This window comes from Pogonomyrmex barbatus, unplaced genomic scaffold (genome assembly GCF_055798465.1).
Source record: "Pogonomyrmex barbatus isolate J1 unplaced genomic scaffold, ASM5579846v1 scaffold3, whole genome shotgun sequence".
Lineage (NCBI taxonomy): Eukaryota > Metazoa > Arthropoda > Insecta > Hymenoptera > Formicidae > Pogonomyrmex > Pogonomyrmex barbatus.
Genome location: NW_028297127.1, coordinates 6,323,776 through 6,343,125, shown reverse-complemented (window position 1 = coordinate 6,343,125; position 19,350 = coordinate 6,323,776). Strand labels below are relative to the sequence as shown.

The 19,350-nt window shown below is 33.7% G+C and overlaps 1 protein-coding gene across 2 annotated transcripts; it reads right to left on the bottom strand.

Annotated features, from left to right (window-relative positions):
- Positions 1 to 3,818: 3,818 nt before the first annotated feature.
- Positions 3,819 to 6,595, bottom strand: Ada2a (Transcriptional adapter 2A). Of its 2 annotated transcripts, XM_025218790.2 has the most exons (3): positions 6,391 to 6,589; positions 4,172 to 4,352; positions 3,819 to 4,015 (listed from the first exon to the last, which is right to left on the bottom strand). In XM_025218790.2, exons 1-3 carry the CDS (start codon positions 6,452 to 6,454, stop codon positions 3,841 to 3,843), a joined length of 420 nt encoding a protein of 139 aa, XP_025074575.1. In that variant the 5' UTR covers positions 6,455 to 6,589; the 3' UTR covers positions 3,819 to 3,840. The 2 variants fall into 2 exon arrangements, with proteins under 2 accessions (XP_025074575.1, XP_011640342.2); XM_011642040.3 differs by lacking the exons at positions 3,819 to 4,015; positions 4,172 to 4,352 and adding an exon at positions 4,357 to 6,019 and having other exon boundaries at positions 6,391 to 6,595.
- Positions 6,596 to 19,350: the final 12,755 nt, after the last annotated feature.

Genomic DNA, 19,350 nt, shown 5'->3' with positions numbered 1-19,350 from the left:
TAATGTATATTTTTGTTTCGCTTAAAAAAAAATTTTAATTCTAAAATTTAATTAAGCTTGTTTTACAAAATTAATAATACTCTTCTTTACATGTTATAGAATTCTTTGCGCATTTCATTAATGAATGGAAATCATAATAATTAATAAATAAAATTTTCCAACCATATTAAAGAAATTAATTCTACAGAACTGATTTTACACGAGAACAAGATTTATTATATTATAAATTGAAGGTTATTCATAATAATTCTCAATAATTCTTTAATAATAAACTTCAATAATAAACTTGTTAATTAATAAAAAAAATATTCGAAAATATTCTTATGCATCTTGACAAAGATCTCTAATCTGAATATTACTTTTAATTAAAGCTTTAACTTTTGTTTTGTCACTGCACCCCTTTTTTAAATGATTCGTATGAACGGAATTAATTCTCATTGTTCATTTTCTTGAAAAATCGGAGTGCGTAACTTGGGGGGAAAAATATCCACGCGAAATACAATACATCATTGTAACAACGTACATCGTTACACACGATATATCGTTACATGACTCGTATACATGATACATTAACCGTGCGTTATTAACCGTCGTTATCAGTCTCGGACGTAAAGCGCGACAGTTTAAATCAGTTTCCACTTCATTTAAATATACATTAAAGACAACAGAACCGTGTCCTGCAGCATCATTAGTTTGGCAATCGTTCAGTACTTCGAGAAACTGTGTAAACTCGCTTAAAGCCTGAACTCGTTAAAGTTTGAAACACTGAATTGTTTTACAAATACACACAGAATCGTAAGTCACTTCGGCGTATAATACGACTCTGAGATCTTATTCAGAGATCTGATTCTCCGTTTCAAATTGATAATAATACCAAACGCAATATTTTATTACTCGAGAAGGAATCTTTGATCGTCGATCGATACGTACGTTAATCACGCGTTAATCGCGTCTTGCATATTTAAAACACAGTCAGATTTTTTTCTTCTTATAAGCTTCTTGTCGCCTCGGCGCTGTTTTATTGACGTTAGCGAACATCAATGATATTCCCCTATCATCATATAAAGGCAACTCCACTACATCGAGGTATTGTCGAGCATACGCGTTCGCGTGTATACATTATGCAAATTGATTCCATCGATTGGCCGCCAGACTCACCGCGCGAATATAAACTTGTTGCACGTTTCAGTAGCTCTATTCCGATCTCTAGAGCGTGCTTGCTCTGTAACTTGTATTTACCACGCGTAATTTCGCGAAAATAACGTCATTAGAAAAATAATAATCTTCCGTCCAACTATTGTATTACGACATTTCGTAGACACAACTCTAGAATATAATTAATTTGCAATTTATTTGCGAATCGAATTGTGTAAATAAAAGAATATTCCAGATTTGATCTAAAAATTGAGAACACACTTGTATTAAAATTTTAATTTTTTGTAATTTTTTACGTAAATTTTACGCAATGTTATAGCGACTTTAGAAAAAATACAAGACGATATACAAGACGATTTTTAAAAAATCGAAATTTAAAAGAAAGTTAAAATAAAGTTTACAAAATTTAATATTCTTCTCATTTAAAATCATGAATGAGGAGATATTTTAAGTTCTAAAATATTCAAAAAGTCAATTTATTAACACAAAAAAATTGCTGTTTATGTATTAGAATTGATAAAATCCTTCATCCCTCGAAAAAAATCCCTGGATACGCATGTTTCGTGCTTGAAACATAATAAAAAAATAATAGTTGTTACAAAGGCGAGGTTTAAATAATCTATTTCTTCGAAAAAACTACTAAATGAAAATCTTTCTGTGATATTTATATATCATATCGTATATCAATTTCTTATTTCTCTATAACGTACCCGCCGTGAACGTAAACGACGCTATTTCAGTACGATCGATTCATCGATTCCCGTCATTTAGATAGCATTTCTCCGATCGTTTCGACTTCGCTATCGAACTACTAGCCGTGCGCATAAAACGACGCATATTCTCGGCGCATATTCTCCGAGTTTGCAGACGATTAAGGGTCGTCATAATTATCTTAAGAGACTTCTTCGTGGGAGCGGTGCTGTTGCCTATTACTATGTGTCGCCAACGAACCGGCGCCGTTTTTCTTGCCACTAATGCGAGAGTCATTATGTTCGGTATGTAAGCACTTTTCACGAGATATCTTATGCACTTTTACTTAACTTGAAAAACGTGCACGGAAACGAGAACGAATGATTTGTATATCTCGATAAAAAAGAATCATTTAACAGAAGCTATAAAATATAAAATGAGACGTCCTCGTGTTATGTTGTTCCTGTCTTTTTGTAATTACATAAAAATAGGTCAAAGTAAGATGAAAATCAACAGCAAGAATTAATTATTCGAATTGTATTTAAGAATAATTTTCTTAAATCGGAATTTTTAGCAAAGATAGTCATTTTTATTTCCATTTTTGAAAATATTTTTATTTTTCGCCTTCGTCTTTAGTTGAAATTGTTGTTTCACATATAATGAGTAATTCAATGAATTTTACTCATTCATATTCATGAAGTATAGTCTTTAGTCTTTGTCAATAATGGATAATTATTTATAATGTCACATTCAATTGTTCCTTACTTTTGACTTTAATATTAAAATAAGGAATGTAACATATTCAAGTGTATAATTTCATTTATCTCCGATTGTAACTCCTTTATCGAGTGAGACTTAAATGTCGAAGAGATGGCGCGTGTTAACGTGACAAGAAAAAGAACGAAGCCGATGACGCAGATCTCTTTGTTGTCTGCTATATATCTGTAGTATATTTAAATGACAACAAATAATGTATATATTTTATTTCCTAATAAAATTTCCTAAATATGTATGAACACGGGAATGTTTCTCTCGCAAAAACAGCCAGGAGAAAAAGACCGATGAGAGAAATGAACAAGAAGACTAACGTGTTTTAATGCAAAATGTACTGCGAAGACTAGCTATTAGGATTCACGGTAAATGATAGGTGGAACGACATCATCGATCCTTATCGCGAATTCTTAGCTTTGCTAAAGAGAACAACAAGTAGCCAGCGGTTTACCTCGTGCCGCTGGTTATCCAAGAAGTTCTACAGGATGATAATGAGAGCCACTATCTCATGCCAAGTCAACCATAATTAGCTCGTTGGTAATACACGGTTGTCGTCGACGCGATTAGCGCCGTCTTGTTTTCGCGAGTAGTCTCGTCCTATCACAAATTGCCGGAATTGGGTAACTGAATACGAGTTCTCTGCTTGCAAGCGAGTTTCTAGCAGTATTTCTAAACTTGCGATAAAGTGAATGGAATTATTTTTATTATACATTGGTTCAGTAAATTTACTTTATCGAACCAATTATCAAGAGAAATTCTTTTCGTGTGAAAAATTTCACTGAATTAATATGAAAAGATTTCGAAGAATATCTTACTTTTCGATCTTATAGTAAAATTATATATTGAATATACGACAAATCTTTTTGAACTATATTAATTCACAAAATTTTAAGTCTTAAGTTATTATGGTGCAAATCGACAATTACACTTTAATTAATATAATTACAATGCAAGTATCTAATGATAATTGCAGGATTTTAATAGAATAGAATTTAATTATAATGAATATTGGTAGAACTTGCTAAAATAACATTTAATGAAATCTTGTCAGTGCCTACAGCGATATATGAATAAATTAATATAACATATTTTCGTGGGAGCAAACTCCACATTAAAATGAGATTTTACTTCGTATTAGAACTATGACATCGTGTATTTATAGGATCGTGTATTTATAGGAAGAAATTACAAGGGAAAATAAATATAAGATATGTAAAATTTATTTCAGTACTGTAATGATCTTTTTGTTTGTATGTCATCCAATATCGTTCTGAGTTCTTCGTCTTCTAGGCGTCCTTCGAGACTCGGGATGAGAGCTTTCGCTTCTTCCGGCGTTTCAGGACACAAATTGGCTAGCGAAGCAATTTCGAATTTATGTAACTTCTTTTGCATCAACAAACTGTAACAGCATAAAAAAATATATTTCGCATCATATGCAGCTTATTCAGAAATATATATATATATATTATTGCGATATATAAAATATATTACAAGAATGTTATTTTATATTTATTATACATTTAAAAATAATTTATATAACAATCTAATAATCTACCTTCTAACGGCTGCAATTGTCTCTTTATTTTTCAATTTTCCGAATCGATTAGTATATGTTAAACTTTTCATGAAAACTTCTGAAAATTCCTGTTCTTCTTCCGCCGATTCGTTTTGAGCTTTTCTGTGCTCAAGAAGCATGTATACTTCTGATATCAATAAAGTTTCGGCATTTTCAAATTCTGCGAAAAAATTTATTGTCTTAATCATTTAATCAATAACGAAAGTCTCAACAAAAGTAACTTAAAGATAACAGGATTCTAACTCGCAATCTTCATAAATTTTTCTAAACACAGAAATTTTAATTTTTAGAAATTGTTTGTATGTGTATTATAATTATGTTTTCCGGATAATTTTATTTAATATGATGTAATTCATAATTTTACAGTACTCGCGCACTACACTTTGGCACCGCTGTTTTAAAAAATTAAATATCACTGGTCAATCGCGTGCGCGTTTTGCAAAATTAAATATCAGTGAGTTGACTTTTTTATATATCCTTTTTCTATCAAGAAATCATATATCTTCCTCGTTTTGTTTACGTCAATTTTTAAAAGAATACGAGCTTGGGCTAATTTAAGATGACCTTTCTTCTTGTTTTCCATTATCAAAATGTGTTTGAAATCTAAATAATTAGACGGCACGATTCTCACAAGAGAGCAGAGCTCTCTCTCGTCGATGTCCAGCTTATCATATCCCGGTAAACCCTTGATTACGAGAGGGGGCGCGATTTTACGTTGCGTGCTTCCAAGAATTGGACTATTGCAGCTGATAACATTATCAGGTAATAGATTTCTCCAACAATATTCTGGATTGTTCATGTACTGCTTTTTCTCTCGCTCATTTTCCTGTCTTAATTTACTCAGTTTTTGAAACATGGGTACACTGAAAAAGTGTTTAAGTCCGTTTCGTCTGAACTCCAGCAGCCTATTGATGTGATTTTTCAGTTCGCCAACACGGTGAAGACCCTCCATGAAAAAGTCAAATTCCATTCCGTTCAGGAGTTGCATGAATATCAGCAATCTTTCCGCAAGCGGCTTGGTTATCGTGTTCTCATATCTCTGTATACACGACATGACCTTGCGAAATGTGATTAATCCGTGCTTGCGTATAATTCTCTGTCTTCTCATGCGCTCCTTTAATCTGTTATTGTACGCCTGCACTAACGCCACTTGCAAAGCTTTCCCTAACTCATACATATCATCGCCCGGTTGAAACTCATCGAAATCAAGATTGCACACTAACGATTCCGCATGATTGTCGAAGTTCACTTCGAAATCGGATCTAGCCGCGTTATAACCTGCTAGTAGTCGACCATTAAACGTATCTGGATCAAACCTAGGAGGTTCCTCTAGATCTTGCAATTTGTAAATGTAAGGAATCGATTCGCAATTAAATAAGCTGACTCTGTTCTCTTCAATCCTCGGTAGATCCGGCAGAGTTTGATTGTCTATATAATTCTGTAAATAATGTATCCTGCATTCATCAGCAGACTTCCCGTGCATCCTACATCCTATGTCCAACCAATTCCCAAAGCCACATTGCTGCAGAAGAGTCAGCAATTTGAGCTCTTGCTTAGCAGTCCAACCACTGCCGTCGACCAAAGGAAACTCATTTTTTATAATCATGTAGTCGTGATCATTCCTGTGTTCGTCGATCTCGCAGCCCTTGGCGAAGCAAGGGGAACATATTTCGATGTTGGTGCACACGGCGCAATGAATATATGGTTCTACGAGGATAGACCTGCACACGCAGCATATCGGATCTGAGGCAACAATTTTATCCTTCTGGACTGACATCTCGAACTCTATATCATGCTCAGAATTGTCTGTGGAACTCAATAAATAGTCTGAAAGAGGAAAATTATTACCTTAGTCCTTGGCTGCTCGAATGTACAGGTATTTTAAGACTGCGTTAATGCAACAAGCAAAATAGTTTAAAACTGTACATGTTTAAACCTTATTGTTTAATTCGTGCCTTAAAAACAACATTAATGCATTATTTACATTGCTACTACATAACAAGTTACTATATTTGTCATTTACACATAAAGTTAAGGTAACTTAAGATAATTCCTTAAAGTTGCATTTTTATAAACAATGGTAATTTGAAGCTTGTGTAGCTTTGAAGCGTTTATCTTTTATTCTCAACAAACATCACAAAAGTGAGGTTAGACAAGGCGTTTCTAGTTAACGTTTAACAATTAAGAAACATATATACCTTTTGGAAACTGCAGATCCGCCGCATCTTCCTCTGTCATATCTGTGAGATTAGGATTAGCCATGTTGACTAATTTTAATTACGTCTCGATGTTATTCACTGTCGATAGAAAAAATATTAAAACGCTTTTATTCGATTGCAAGCTTCTCTCTCATCCCTATTTAATTTTCTGACTTAGCCTTCCCTGCGCAAGTCCATAAGTCACGTGACATATAACAATCTCATGCTCCACGTGCAGCAAGAGTGCTTAGTGGCGCGATCAGGTGATAGAATAGTAAAACGTTTATAAACCTTCAAATCAGTCGATACGAAGATTTTTTTATTATTTTTATGTATTTTCTTAAAAAAAAAAATGTGTTAATATTTCTGATATTCTAATTTTTTTACATTTAGATTTAACAGATAAAAATTTTACATATTAAATTTATTCATTTGAGTGTTTTGTTTTAGATGTTACATCAAAGAAGTTGCATTTTGCGTGAATTTTGAGAAAAATAATTATTAAAAAATAATGTCTGCAAAAGTGTCCGTAATTTCTCAATAAATTAAACTTAGCAATCTAGTAACTTGATAATAAATTTAGTTAGTATATTGCAACAAAATTGCATTGACTGCATTCGAATTAAGCTCATAGTCTACCAGCGGAACATAAATATGACGCGACAGAAGACTGACAAATTGAACAGGTCTGCTATTTCGTAATCAGTTAAATTACACACCTTAATAACTTTGCAATACGTAGGATATAGACATTGGACATAGATGCGTCCTGCACAACAATAAACCAGGTGTCGCTTGGAGGGATAATTAAGGTCAAACGCGAAGCGATAACATCGGAATACCTGATTAGAAAAAAAATCCACGTTAAAGTCATTTGCATGCACATTTGTCGCCTTTCAATGAGAAACAATGAACGTGAGACCAGGATGGGTACCGATTCCCAGCCAGAAATGATTGGTCGAATCGACGTCAATGCGTCGATTAATGCCCGATGTTGAACACTGTCGATATTTTTGTAAAACACAAATAATAATAAAAATACACAAATAATAATAAAAATACAAAAGTAAGAAAAATTGCCTACAGCGTATTGCGAAAATATTAATCGACACGAAATTTACGTCAAAAATCAAATTGAATCAACTTGCCGATAATTGGTCGAAATTTTATCTCGTTTTAAATTGAATCATCTATTAATTTTTACGACAGTGCAATCGATATCGAATTGACTCTGTCTTTTATTTCTGGCTAGAATTCATCGATGCAATTGATCACAGCAACTTCGTCAATTGTAATATAAGCGTGATTGAACAATTAGGATCTACTGTAACCAATCGCAACTTGATTAAGCAGGATGTCTCTTGAGAAACATGAAAAAAGAAACGTGTGACTGAAGAGAAATTATTATATCAGGCCGCGTCATTATCTCGCGATATTTTCTAACTTTCCCTTAAAGTATCGTTAAATCAACGTTGTCGTGCGAAAGGTATGGGAAGAAATTATTAAAATAAGAAATTATTAAACAATAAGAATTTTCAAATGAGTTCACTTATAATAATATTGTCGTTGAACCGTCAGATAATACTCATGTGAATAAACAAATGATAAATAAAGGAACAAACAAACAACAAATCAAATATTTTCACGTCATCATCTTTCTCTAGAATTGTTAGCAAAAGTGAAAAAAATATCTTTATATTAGCATTATATAAATTTTTCATAAATTTATTGCAAATCGTCATATTAAAACATTGTTTGCAATATAAGAGTTACATAAATAGTAATAAATTTATAATAGAAATTGTTTGTAATAAAAATATATTATTTAAAATATTTCAAGTAGAGTTTCATTTTTCTTATTCATTATGTTTTATTTATTCTTTTAATCATTCGTGCTAGTAAGATATTCAACTAGTCTCGCAAAAAGCATATATATGTACATAACAATAGCATCAGTATGCGCACATATTAACCGGCATTTTGTGAAAGTACCATGTAAAACATGTTTTAAATACGCTAACTAACAGCTTTCTACATCGAAAATGTGTCGCTAATAACAAGAGCGAATAATAAGAAGCGTGAAATACAAAATGTCTTTTTCATCAATCACTATTACATGAAGTATAATTGTAAAAGTCTTTCTACCTTTACAATTCCCTAAAATATTTACAGATCTTTTTCAATATCAATTGCAATTGACCACATAATCCACTTTTTCGAAAATAAATCTTACAATTGACGAACTGAATTTAGATTAATTTTTACGGATTCGTGAAAAAAGATGCGAAACGAAAATTAAAAACAGAAAGAGAAAGAGCAAAGAAATAAGAAAATAAGAAACAAGTTGTTAAAATCGGGAGAGAATCGACGCCATCGGATCTATTATTATTATTAACACACAATCGTTATTCAATTTAGTATAGAGGATATCCTGCAGTTGGAACACGAGGAATATTATTTATCTCTTGTTTTCTGTATCTGTGTATCTCACATACGTCCTACGAATGTGCCATCCTTCATGCAACGCGTGTCCTCGAAACAATAGAAACTCGTGCCATACACGAGAGAAGTTTACTCCTCCGTTGCTGTTCTGTCGCACGAGGTGCATTAATACGAAAAGCTCGTCGCGCGGTCGCGGTTGCGGGAAGTGTCGGTGAGTGTCGTGCGTGAAAAGTCGATTTCCGCGTTTTTTTTTTTCGCGGCCCGCTTAAAAATGGAGATAACGCACGACGAGAAGCCGGACTTTTCGAACGCGAGGACGCTGCATTTCCGCGAGCTGATAGACAGGAAGGACGAGGACGTCCGCTCGATACGCAATGACATCTTCGACACCGTTTACAGACTGACCACTGTCAAAGGGTAAGACGTAGAAATCTCGGAGAAGTTAAAAAAATATATACAGTCGGAAAATCTAAGCTAAGCTCGAGCTTTTTGCAAAAGCTATCCCTTAACCCTTCAAATCAAGTCATGATTTATTATGTAAGTATAAAGGCCCATGTTTGAAATATTTGAATTTTAGACAATATTTTATACGTTTAAACAGAAATTTGGAGATAAGAGAATCTGAGAAAAACATTTCTTAGCTGCTTGATTGAATTTTGTCCTTCGGTTTCTTACATCAAAATATATATGCTCAGGAATCAGCTGATATTGACTGATGAACAAAGAAAAAATTAAACACAGTATTTCTACAATAATTTAATCTTTCTTTTTTATTTATTAAAGTCACGGAATTTAATTTTTTTTGAAACGTGAACATTTGTATGCGTATGTAGTAAAAAGTAATAATAATAAATTAATTACTTATTTTTAATTACAATAACGAGAAAAAATTTCCACACGATTTGAACAGTTTTACTCTTCCAAATCTCAATTATCGATATTATTTATTCGATTTGATAAGTTAATTAAACAAAAATATACCAAATATATAAAATAATAAAGAGACTCGTATCTGTTATTATATTTCTCTTCTCTTTTCTTTTATATATCATTACACATAACAAATCATTTTTATTTATAAATGTCAAATACAACATACGGTAATAATTTATTTATCGAAATCTGAGATGCGAGTTAATTTGAAATGAAAGTATTATGAAATGTAAAAATTTTCGATTTATATTTATTTTATAACACGTCAAATACTTTATACGACGATGAAATATTCAAAGCTTTATAACATACATGTAAACTGTCACACGATATTCGATATGTTACACATCTTATTATTTAAATACACATAGTTATCTCGAAGTCATCGTACATGAAATTCAGATATGCTGTGTTGACAGCTTGATTATGTTACGCAAAAGAATGCAAGCTGGAGATGGCAATAAAACAATTTTTACAATAATACATTATCGAATGATGATAAATCATCCTTTAGATAATAACTTATACAATTTATCTTTGTAAGAAAGCTCTCGATGAACGATGGAATCAGCTAAGGTAAGTTATTAAGAGAAACGACGTAATGAGTAAATGCAAATGAGAATTGTATTCCCCATTATGTTTAACAATTATCCAACGAGTTTTATGAAAGAATTTCGCAAAATGCACATCTCTTGCGATTGATTTTTACAGCGTCGTCGGAATAATTAATGTTATGTCATCATAAATTACGTCCATAAATGTAGCCGGCCATTCCCGCTAATCATTAACGAGAAAAAATTTCCACGCGATTTGCATAGTTTTATTCTTCCGAGTTCTAAATATCGATGTTATTTATTCAATTTGATTAAACAAATATATAAAATAATAAGGGAATTCATATTTGTACTTTATATTTCTCATAACAAACTGCTCTTTGTAAGATAAATATCTCGGAAATATCTCTAAGAAGTTTTCATTGAAAATAACTCTCTCATTAACCGAATCTCGACTGTTAACCAAGATCTCGACTGTTAGTAGCAGCATTGAATTAATGTAGACAATAAAATATTATATTAACGGAATTATACTTCGTAATACTCTTCCGCGATATTCAGCTATTTTGTCAAGATGTCAAAACTTAACTGAGTTAACAGATATTTGTTGTCTCGAGTGAGGACCCTCAAATTTATAACTCCGTAAAACGCTCCGTAGACGCTCTACAACAACGCCGGTTGTTTATTATCGATAACTATCAGGCACATTCTAGAATCACATTACGACGTGACGTTTGAAGACTAGAGAAAAAAATTTCATTAGAAAAAAAAAACCTGATGAGCCGGATGGGCCTGGCACAGCGAGTTTGAAGGCTGCCATTATGCGTCCGTTCGAGCATCAAGTAGTGACGTCTCTCTTTTCCTTTGTCTCTCTCTCTCTCTCTCTCTCTCTCTCTCTCTCTCTCTCTCCCTCTCTCTCTCTCTCTTTCGATGGAGTTATCCAATCTTTCACGTTTTAGTTGTGACTCCAATATATCTTATTAACATCGCCGCGAGCATTTCCACATAACGGTACGCGCACTAGCGCCGTTCCCGTGTCGATCCCGGTGTCATGGATTTTCACGCGCGAGCAATTTGTAACCGAAACTGCATTATTACTGATTATTAGGATTGCATTTACCTTCCATCATTAATTCCGACGATTAGTTCTCGCCGTAAGAAAGAGAGAATAATTCTCTCAAGATGCAAAAATGAAAAATCTAGGATAATTTTTTGTTCGCAGAAAAATAAATTTCCTTTCCGAAAAAAATGATCCTAAATATTCACCAAGATGCTTAAAATATCTATAATCTAGATTAGAAAATTTATCCTTCTATGTATAATTTATAATATGAATCGTGCGGATAGGATGCGTAATTATATCTTCATTATATCATATAATTTATATGCCAAAAAAAATCTTACACGTGTCAATTTGTAATTCAAGCGGAATGTAATTCTATTATGGTAGCGTGGAATTCTAAGAAGTTCTTTCCTGAAGAGCCACTCAATCATGGACCCTCGGACTATCTTTATCTAAATTTAGGCATAGGCATAGGTACCACTTAAGATCGATGGATCGATCCATCCTGCCTCACAAGCGTGATCTCTTAGCGTTACGATCGCATCTTCGATTCAGTCATAATATTATGCTATCAACGATCACTGAGAGCTTACATAACAAGTCTTTCAAAACTTCTTAAATGCCTATGCGTTCTCGTCGCTTATTTTAAATGCATTAGTTTATACAAAATAAAATTAACGATATAAAATTACGGCATGTTGCAACTAAATTATAATATAATCCGTTGATAAAATTTCTATCATCATCGAAATGGTTATCGTCTTTCGCGAAAAAAATGAAATAGTTCTAACGCGATGCTACGTCAGAATGGACCGTATAAATCCGGTCTTATTAAAATAACAACGATGAATATTCATAAAGTGACTTTAGTTGAATCCCGCCGGTGTTCACGGACGCTACGATTATATGGCTCCGCAAATTACGATTTACGTAAGCTATCGTGATCGATGATAGCGAGGTCGACTTCACCAAAATGTGGCCTTGTTGAGAACGAATAGAACAGCAAAAAGGAAGGAGCAAAAAGGAGCTAGCCAAAGTCCATAAATATGTTTAAAAATGTACAGTTTCGTTGCCGAAAGTAGCACTCAGCCTGAAAATTAACACTCGAATAAATGTCAACGATCTTATCAAGAATTCTTTATTCAGCATTTGCTGATTTCTTCTTATTTGGAATTTTGTTCACATTGTGCTCTAAAGAGTAAAGTTTCTAAAAATCATTGTGTATGAAATATTACATTCAAAAATTTTTCTCTTACAAAATAAAGGAATATATTTACAATATAAGCATGCAGCATGTTTTGATGATCGAATTAGATATCACGATATTCTTACAAAATACATTTCACTTTCTGTCTAAAACCTGCAAATAGGAGTTATAAATTGTGGAAATATAGAAAGCTTATTTAACATTGCTCTATTAATTTAATATTAGATACATAAAAACAATTTTTATAGATAATTAATTTTATTTTTATAAATAATAAATTTACCAAATAGAAAAAAATATCGTGCATATTAATAAGAATGTTATTTTAATATTTAGGATTTAAATTAAAGAACATATTTTTTTCTTCTATTAAATTTTATATTTCATCAAAATAAAATTAGATTGATTAGATTTCTTGTTCTAAATATTATAAAACATTTCACGAAAAAAGAATATTAAATTTTTTTATTATATCTTATTTGCTCGGAAATATCTGATGATTGTTAAACAATATTTAGAATAGAAAAACAATATTTCATGCAACGACTAATTTAAGAAGATTCGATAAATATATTAAAATTTAATCATTTAACATAAAAAAAATGAACCGTGTATAATCTTTTTATAAAAAATATATGTTTATGCGTATGTGCGCATGTATGTTTATATATGCACATATGCATATATAAATATATATAAATGTTCTCTGCGATCCACAGCGACTCTATCATTATAATAATTCGAAGGGAACGAGACTATGTTGCGAGACACATGACGATGGAAAACGCAAAACTACTTTCACCAGTCGTTAATCGGCGGCGAACCTTTTTGCCATTGCTCGATCGATTAAAGCAACTTAGAAAGTTACGCAGCAGCATCGATCGAACGCGCGAATTGCCGATGTTTTGTATCGGCAAAAATAATTCGTTCTCACACTTTAATCCATTATCGTACTTGCCATAAAATATTCAAACTTATTAACGGGTTTTTTTGATACAGACCGAATGTTGCAACCCGAGACACTAGTCACATTTTGCTAAATTAAATCGCAAAAAGGTCCATATTTTTAATGCTACTCAGAACCACGATTACGTGATTCGAAATTTTGCTTGTTTATAATAACTACAGTTTTAAATTTAAACGTGAAACAAGAGGAAGAATCAAGATTGTTGTCTTTTCTGCAATGACAAGGTATTTGTACGAAGTCTTACGTTGAGAAATGAGGTTTGGCTACTCGGAAACTAACTGTCATGTCCCGGAAACAAAAATAGCTCTAATTTTGTTGCGCAACGTCACTCGTTATTATCATACGTGCGTTCGGTTCGTTCTTCACGAACTCATGTGTACATAGATTATCGAATATTTTTCACAATGACTAAACAAGCTTATAAAGTTAAAGAGGCTCCGATAAAATTTGTAAAATACCTAATAATAATGGCATTTTGAAAAAGGTTGATTTTCTTCAGTTCTAAATCTTAGCGGCCAATTGATCCTTCGAGAAAAAAAAAAAAAAATATTCTTACAAATATCTTTTCATGTAAATTCCAAATTTAACGTTCTCGCTTCTCGAATGGCATTGGCCTATGTTTGCGATATTTCTATAATTAATCTTTCAAATGTCGCATGTTAATTACCTCGAACCCTCTTTACACTGCGGAATACTAATAAATCGTAGCGGGTCGGCATCGGGTTGTTATCGTGATGGTTAACGGTCGTAAGATGTGACTTCAATTCTCTCGAAATGAGGAGAATACTTACGGGCGGTCTTCGATAAAACTGCCGGGGCACGTTACCTGAGCCTAACGGGATAAGGCCGATAAACATTTGTCGACTACCGTGAGTGGTGTTGCCGCTCCTAGTCGACTGCTGCATACATAAGATTGTGCATCTTGCGTGTACATACATCCTTCATATGCCGCGTATATAATTGACCTGATCCAATTTAATGTATATTAGGTCAAATCCTTCTTCGAGAGAGAGAGAGAGAAAGAGAGAGAGAGAGAGAGAGAGAGAGAGAGAGATATCTTTCGTGAAGCCTAAAAACTTCCTTGAAGATTGACAATCTCTACTTCCAGTTTGAAGTATCTTATCACAACTTTTGTGTTTCTCTCTTTTATTTAGCATTACAAGTATCAAAAATAGTTTGAGTAAATGAGAAACAGCCGTAACAGAAAATCGCAGCAAAAAGACGAGAGAAGGAGAGATTATTAAGTACGAACGTACTATGCGTAAATGTGTAATAATTGTCTCATTAGAAACGTGAACATCAAACGTGTCTAATTTAGAATGTGACATGGTGGAGAAGTTATTCTAGGTGAAGTATTTCTATTTCAAAAGCAGCCGTCGTCCGCGGTTCGTGCACAGTATTCGCGCAGTATTTGAATATATGCAAATTATAATGCCGACGAGCGTACAAAAAATTTCGGGATATCTCTCGATATAGTAGTAATTAATTATTATTATGTATTTTCCGAATTTATTATGCGAGGATATTCACACCGAATACTAGTAACTGTTTATTATCTCATGGTACATCCGCTCGCAAATATACTGGAGTGATTTAAGCACTGAGTTCTACAACATGTTATTTATGGCTCGGCATACCGATTTATGATCATAGAATAGGCATAAGTTATGGGAGTCTGTCAATTTCGATAAAAGCCGCCTGTTATATCCCGCAATTCTCAATAAATTCACGATTAGCAGTGATTTTTGTGATTTTACCATAATCACGAACCGGTATATCGCAATGATCGATTAATCGTCAAATTTCTCGAATGTGTTGAAATGCGTCCAAAGTAAATTACCTAAATCAAATCGTACTATATAAAAAAAAAATAAATAAATATAAATCGCTGAAATCATCTGCTAATATTATTTAATGAATTAATCTTTCGAGTTGAACTTCTGAGAAGCTTCTTCGAAGAGTGATGAGCATTAGTCAACGAGTTAGTACTAGATCATGTGAAATAAAGAAGGATAGAAATTGAAGAATAGAAAAAAATGATGTAGAATGTGATGCACTCGGTGACCTAATAAATGAAACGTTGATTCCTTCTGGTAAGCAAGCAAGCTCCATTTGCATTGATCACGATCTTAATTCGAGGGAAATAGAACTCGAACGGCCGTATCAGATCATCGTTATTAAAATTTGACTTACTTCCAGACGGACGGCTTGTAAAGCAGCGTATGGGCAATGTAAATACGATATCTCATTAGGTTTTTACGAGTGCCTAGACGGCAAGTCGAGTTCGCGATTTTTCTCGCGATCGGTCTAATCGGTTATCGTTAATGAACTGGTTCGCGCGGTCGTCGGACTGGAATGAAACGACATGGAACACTTGACCGGTTGACTCTGTTTCACGCGAATGGAGACCGCACATTCGAGATGTACAATCGGCGATTGGTGTCGCCGGTGTCGCGTTAGGAAGAAACCATCAACGACTTCCCGATATCGTTTGATAATGCGCAAGACGGCCGACCGCCGCGACATTTACATATTGATTACGCGAGGGCACGATGTACATCGGCCACTGAGAATCGCAAACCAATCTCCGGCAGATTAGAGAAACGTACCGATGCTTCGTCGTAATCGAAATCGATTATGACTGTACTACAAGTGTCACGCCAGGTATATATTTTCACATCTGATTGCACGACGGGCGACGTGTCCACTCGCCCGAGCCTGTCGATTATCGCGCGATTGGCGGTGCAGGAAATCGGGATTTTCGTATCGTGGAAATAAAGGACGTGCTCGCGACGATTATCCCCGCTGTATTAGATTTACCTTGCGGAAGGAATACAGAATTCCATTATTAACGCTCCCAATCTAGCGCAATTACACTCGAGACTAGACTAGATAGATTCTCACCTACAACACACACCTCATCATATTTCGCTTGACGTTTTTATTTTACTTGGTATTTAAAGTATTTGGCACTTTAAAAGTAAAAGTTGTATCTGAAAAAAATCTTACTCTAAATTTTAATATTTAATATTTCATTTAGTTTTTAGTATTTTCTTTATTTTTCAGTATATTTTTCCATCTAAATAAAAGATTATAAGATATGTCCATTTATTACATGATTTATTAAATTATTTTCTTTTTAATAAAATGTTAAAAATTGCGACATGTATTCTTCGAAGGAAGGTCAATACTTTTTTACATTTTAACGAATGGGCACGTAGAAATCAGAGAAAAAAGTATCTCTTGTAATTTGAAGAGTTAAGTGACAGCCGAGGAAACTAATTTCTCGAATTATCTTATTTTATAAAACCTCGGGATAATGATTTTATCGGGACTTTATGCATCCAGACTTTTTAACTAACGTTAATAAGTGTGCTAATAATGTTTCTTGTACGATCTGCGTCCCAAATCGAAGCGCGCCTGACATATCTATCTTTTTAATGCCGCCTAACGGTACTTCATATCTCTCCCCGTTTGGACCGCTATCGCACTCGCGGATAGAATTGTATTTTTATTCAAAAATACACCGCCGCGCGGGACGAGAAATATATTATCTGTCGAATTTACATTCGTACAAAATGTAACTCGGGAGATTTATCTTTCTAATCGCCGCGGATCGCGGTTATTTGCATGTTAGCGGAAAAAAGCGCTCGAAAAATCGATAATCACGCGTGTGTCTATTTGTCCCTCGTCACGCTGAAAAATATTTAATTTCTCTCGAACGGCTCAGCTCGTACGGCTTGTTTTGTCAGGCCGCGTCGTTTCGCGCGTGTCATCCGCAAAATAAAGCACCACGGCATTTGAGGTTACGTGTACGGGCAACAAACTAAAGGAGCTGCAAAAATGATAAAGCGATCTCAGATGAGACCTGTCGCGAAAGATCGCGATCTAGAACGGCATCTAGAACGGATGTCCCATGTTCCTCCGAGAATATCGAATGGACCGCAGCGCGGTCCATCTTTTTCCCTTCAACCTCGCCATTGTAAGGCCATTGTAAGTCGACCGATAATCAATGGAATTTCCTTAATTAATATCGGCACACTTCCACACTACGGTTCACTGACTTTATTCCAGTTCGACTTTCATCTCTCAGGCGTTTCTTTGCCATAACTTCGCCAAGACAAATTTTATTCAGCTTGACGACAATAACGGTGGAGAACAAAGACGAATGCCAATGATTGGCTCTCAATTGAATCTAATTTATTATTTTTTATAAATAGTCATAGAAATTCTCTCACTCCGTCTCTCTCTTTAGGCGTTTTAAAAAATTAATCGATCAAGCAATATGTCAATCAACAATATGGATAATAATCACGCGCCGAGTTATTCTGATCTTCATCTCTCAATGAATGAACTAAATAATAGATATATAATTTTATTTAGAAATATTCATTTAACTTTATATAATTGAACACATAAACAGTTTTTATTATGAAAATGACTGACATTAAATCGAGTGATATTCACTCCGGAAAAAAGTATTTATTTCGTAACGTATTTACAATAATTTACAATAATTAATATTCAACTGAGTCACACACATTTCGCTTGAACGATACGTGTGCCTTATTCGTAATAAACGTACACAAAGAGACGTGCAGAAATGGTGACAAATTGCAGAGGCCTTCCTCGACGATCATAAAGATTTCTACGAGGTTTCCACGCCACCGTGTAACCTAATTAGCATTCGCCCTTGGTCATTACCCTTAATAAAACTTGCACAAGCTCTATTCGTAATACCCGTAAAGAAACTTTTGTCACAGAGAAACGAAAGAAGGTGAAGGATGAACAGATCATCAACCGCGCAATCGTGCATATCGATTGTTTCTCTTTAAAGCGATATGGTATTGACGTTTGAAAAACACGGACTTGTATATAAGTTATATACGATAATTTTAAAGACATTCGTCAGCAAAATAAATAATAATAGAACGAACAATTAAACAAAAAATAAAATTATTAAATATGATATAGATTTAATTCAATATGGTTCGCAATTTAAGTGACATCGTCAATAAAATATCTGCTTTTCTTTTCTCTCTCTTTTTCTTTTTCTCCTTACAAAAGGAGAGAATTTGCCAGGGTTATCCTTCAATATCTGAAACCATAAATCCTTTATTGCATCCCTGCGACCGACGATTGCACGCGCAACTTACATAAGTTCAAGCCCTACTAACTGAGTTCTGGGTTTAAAGCGAGATTTCCGTCCTTGCACCATCGAAGAGTTTTGAGGTTGTTTCTGTAACTAAGGACTTACTGCGTATAGTACTCTTCAGAAGAGCGTCGAGCCAAGTTTCCGAAACTCGGCTAAATTCAATCTTCGTAACCTTATTATTCGTCAACTTATTTACTGATCATTAACCTTTAATCGTCAACAAAACTGTTTTCTTAGGCCCTATCGTATTAAGGGCACTTATGGCCATTCTCAATAATTAAATTCTCGCAACTTAAAAGTTTTGCAGACCAATAACACGTATCACTATATATTTTCAAGACGACTATTAACATGTTTTCTTCAACGACTCATTTGTTTAACATTTAGTTGGAATGCATAAATGCATCAGGTTTTCCAAATCAAAATTAATCAAACTTCTCGCGTGATAATCGTAAATAATCATATCTTGAGATCCGTGTATGATTTAATATATCTACAATACACGGAACTCGAACAACATTTAATTAATGTTTTTATAAAATATTTGAAGAAAAATGATGAAAATGAAATAGTCAATATACTTTGGCAAATATTCCTGAGCAAATTAAATATTGTACGATCGGAGAGAGAGATTGAAAT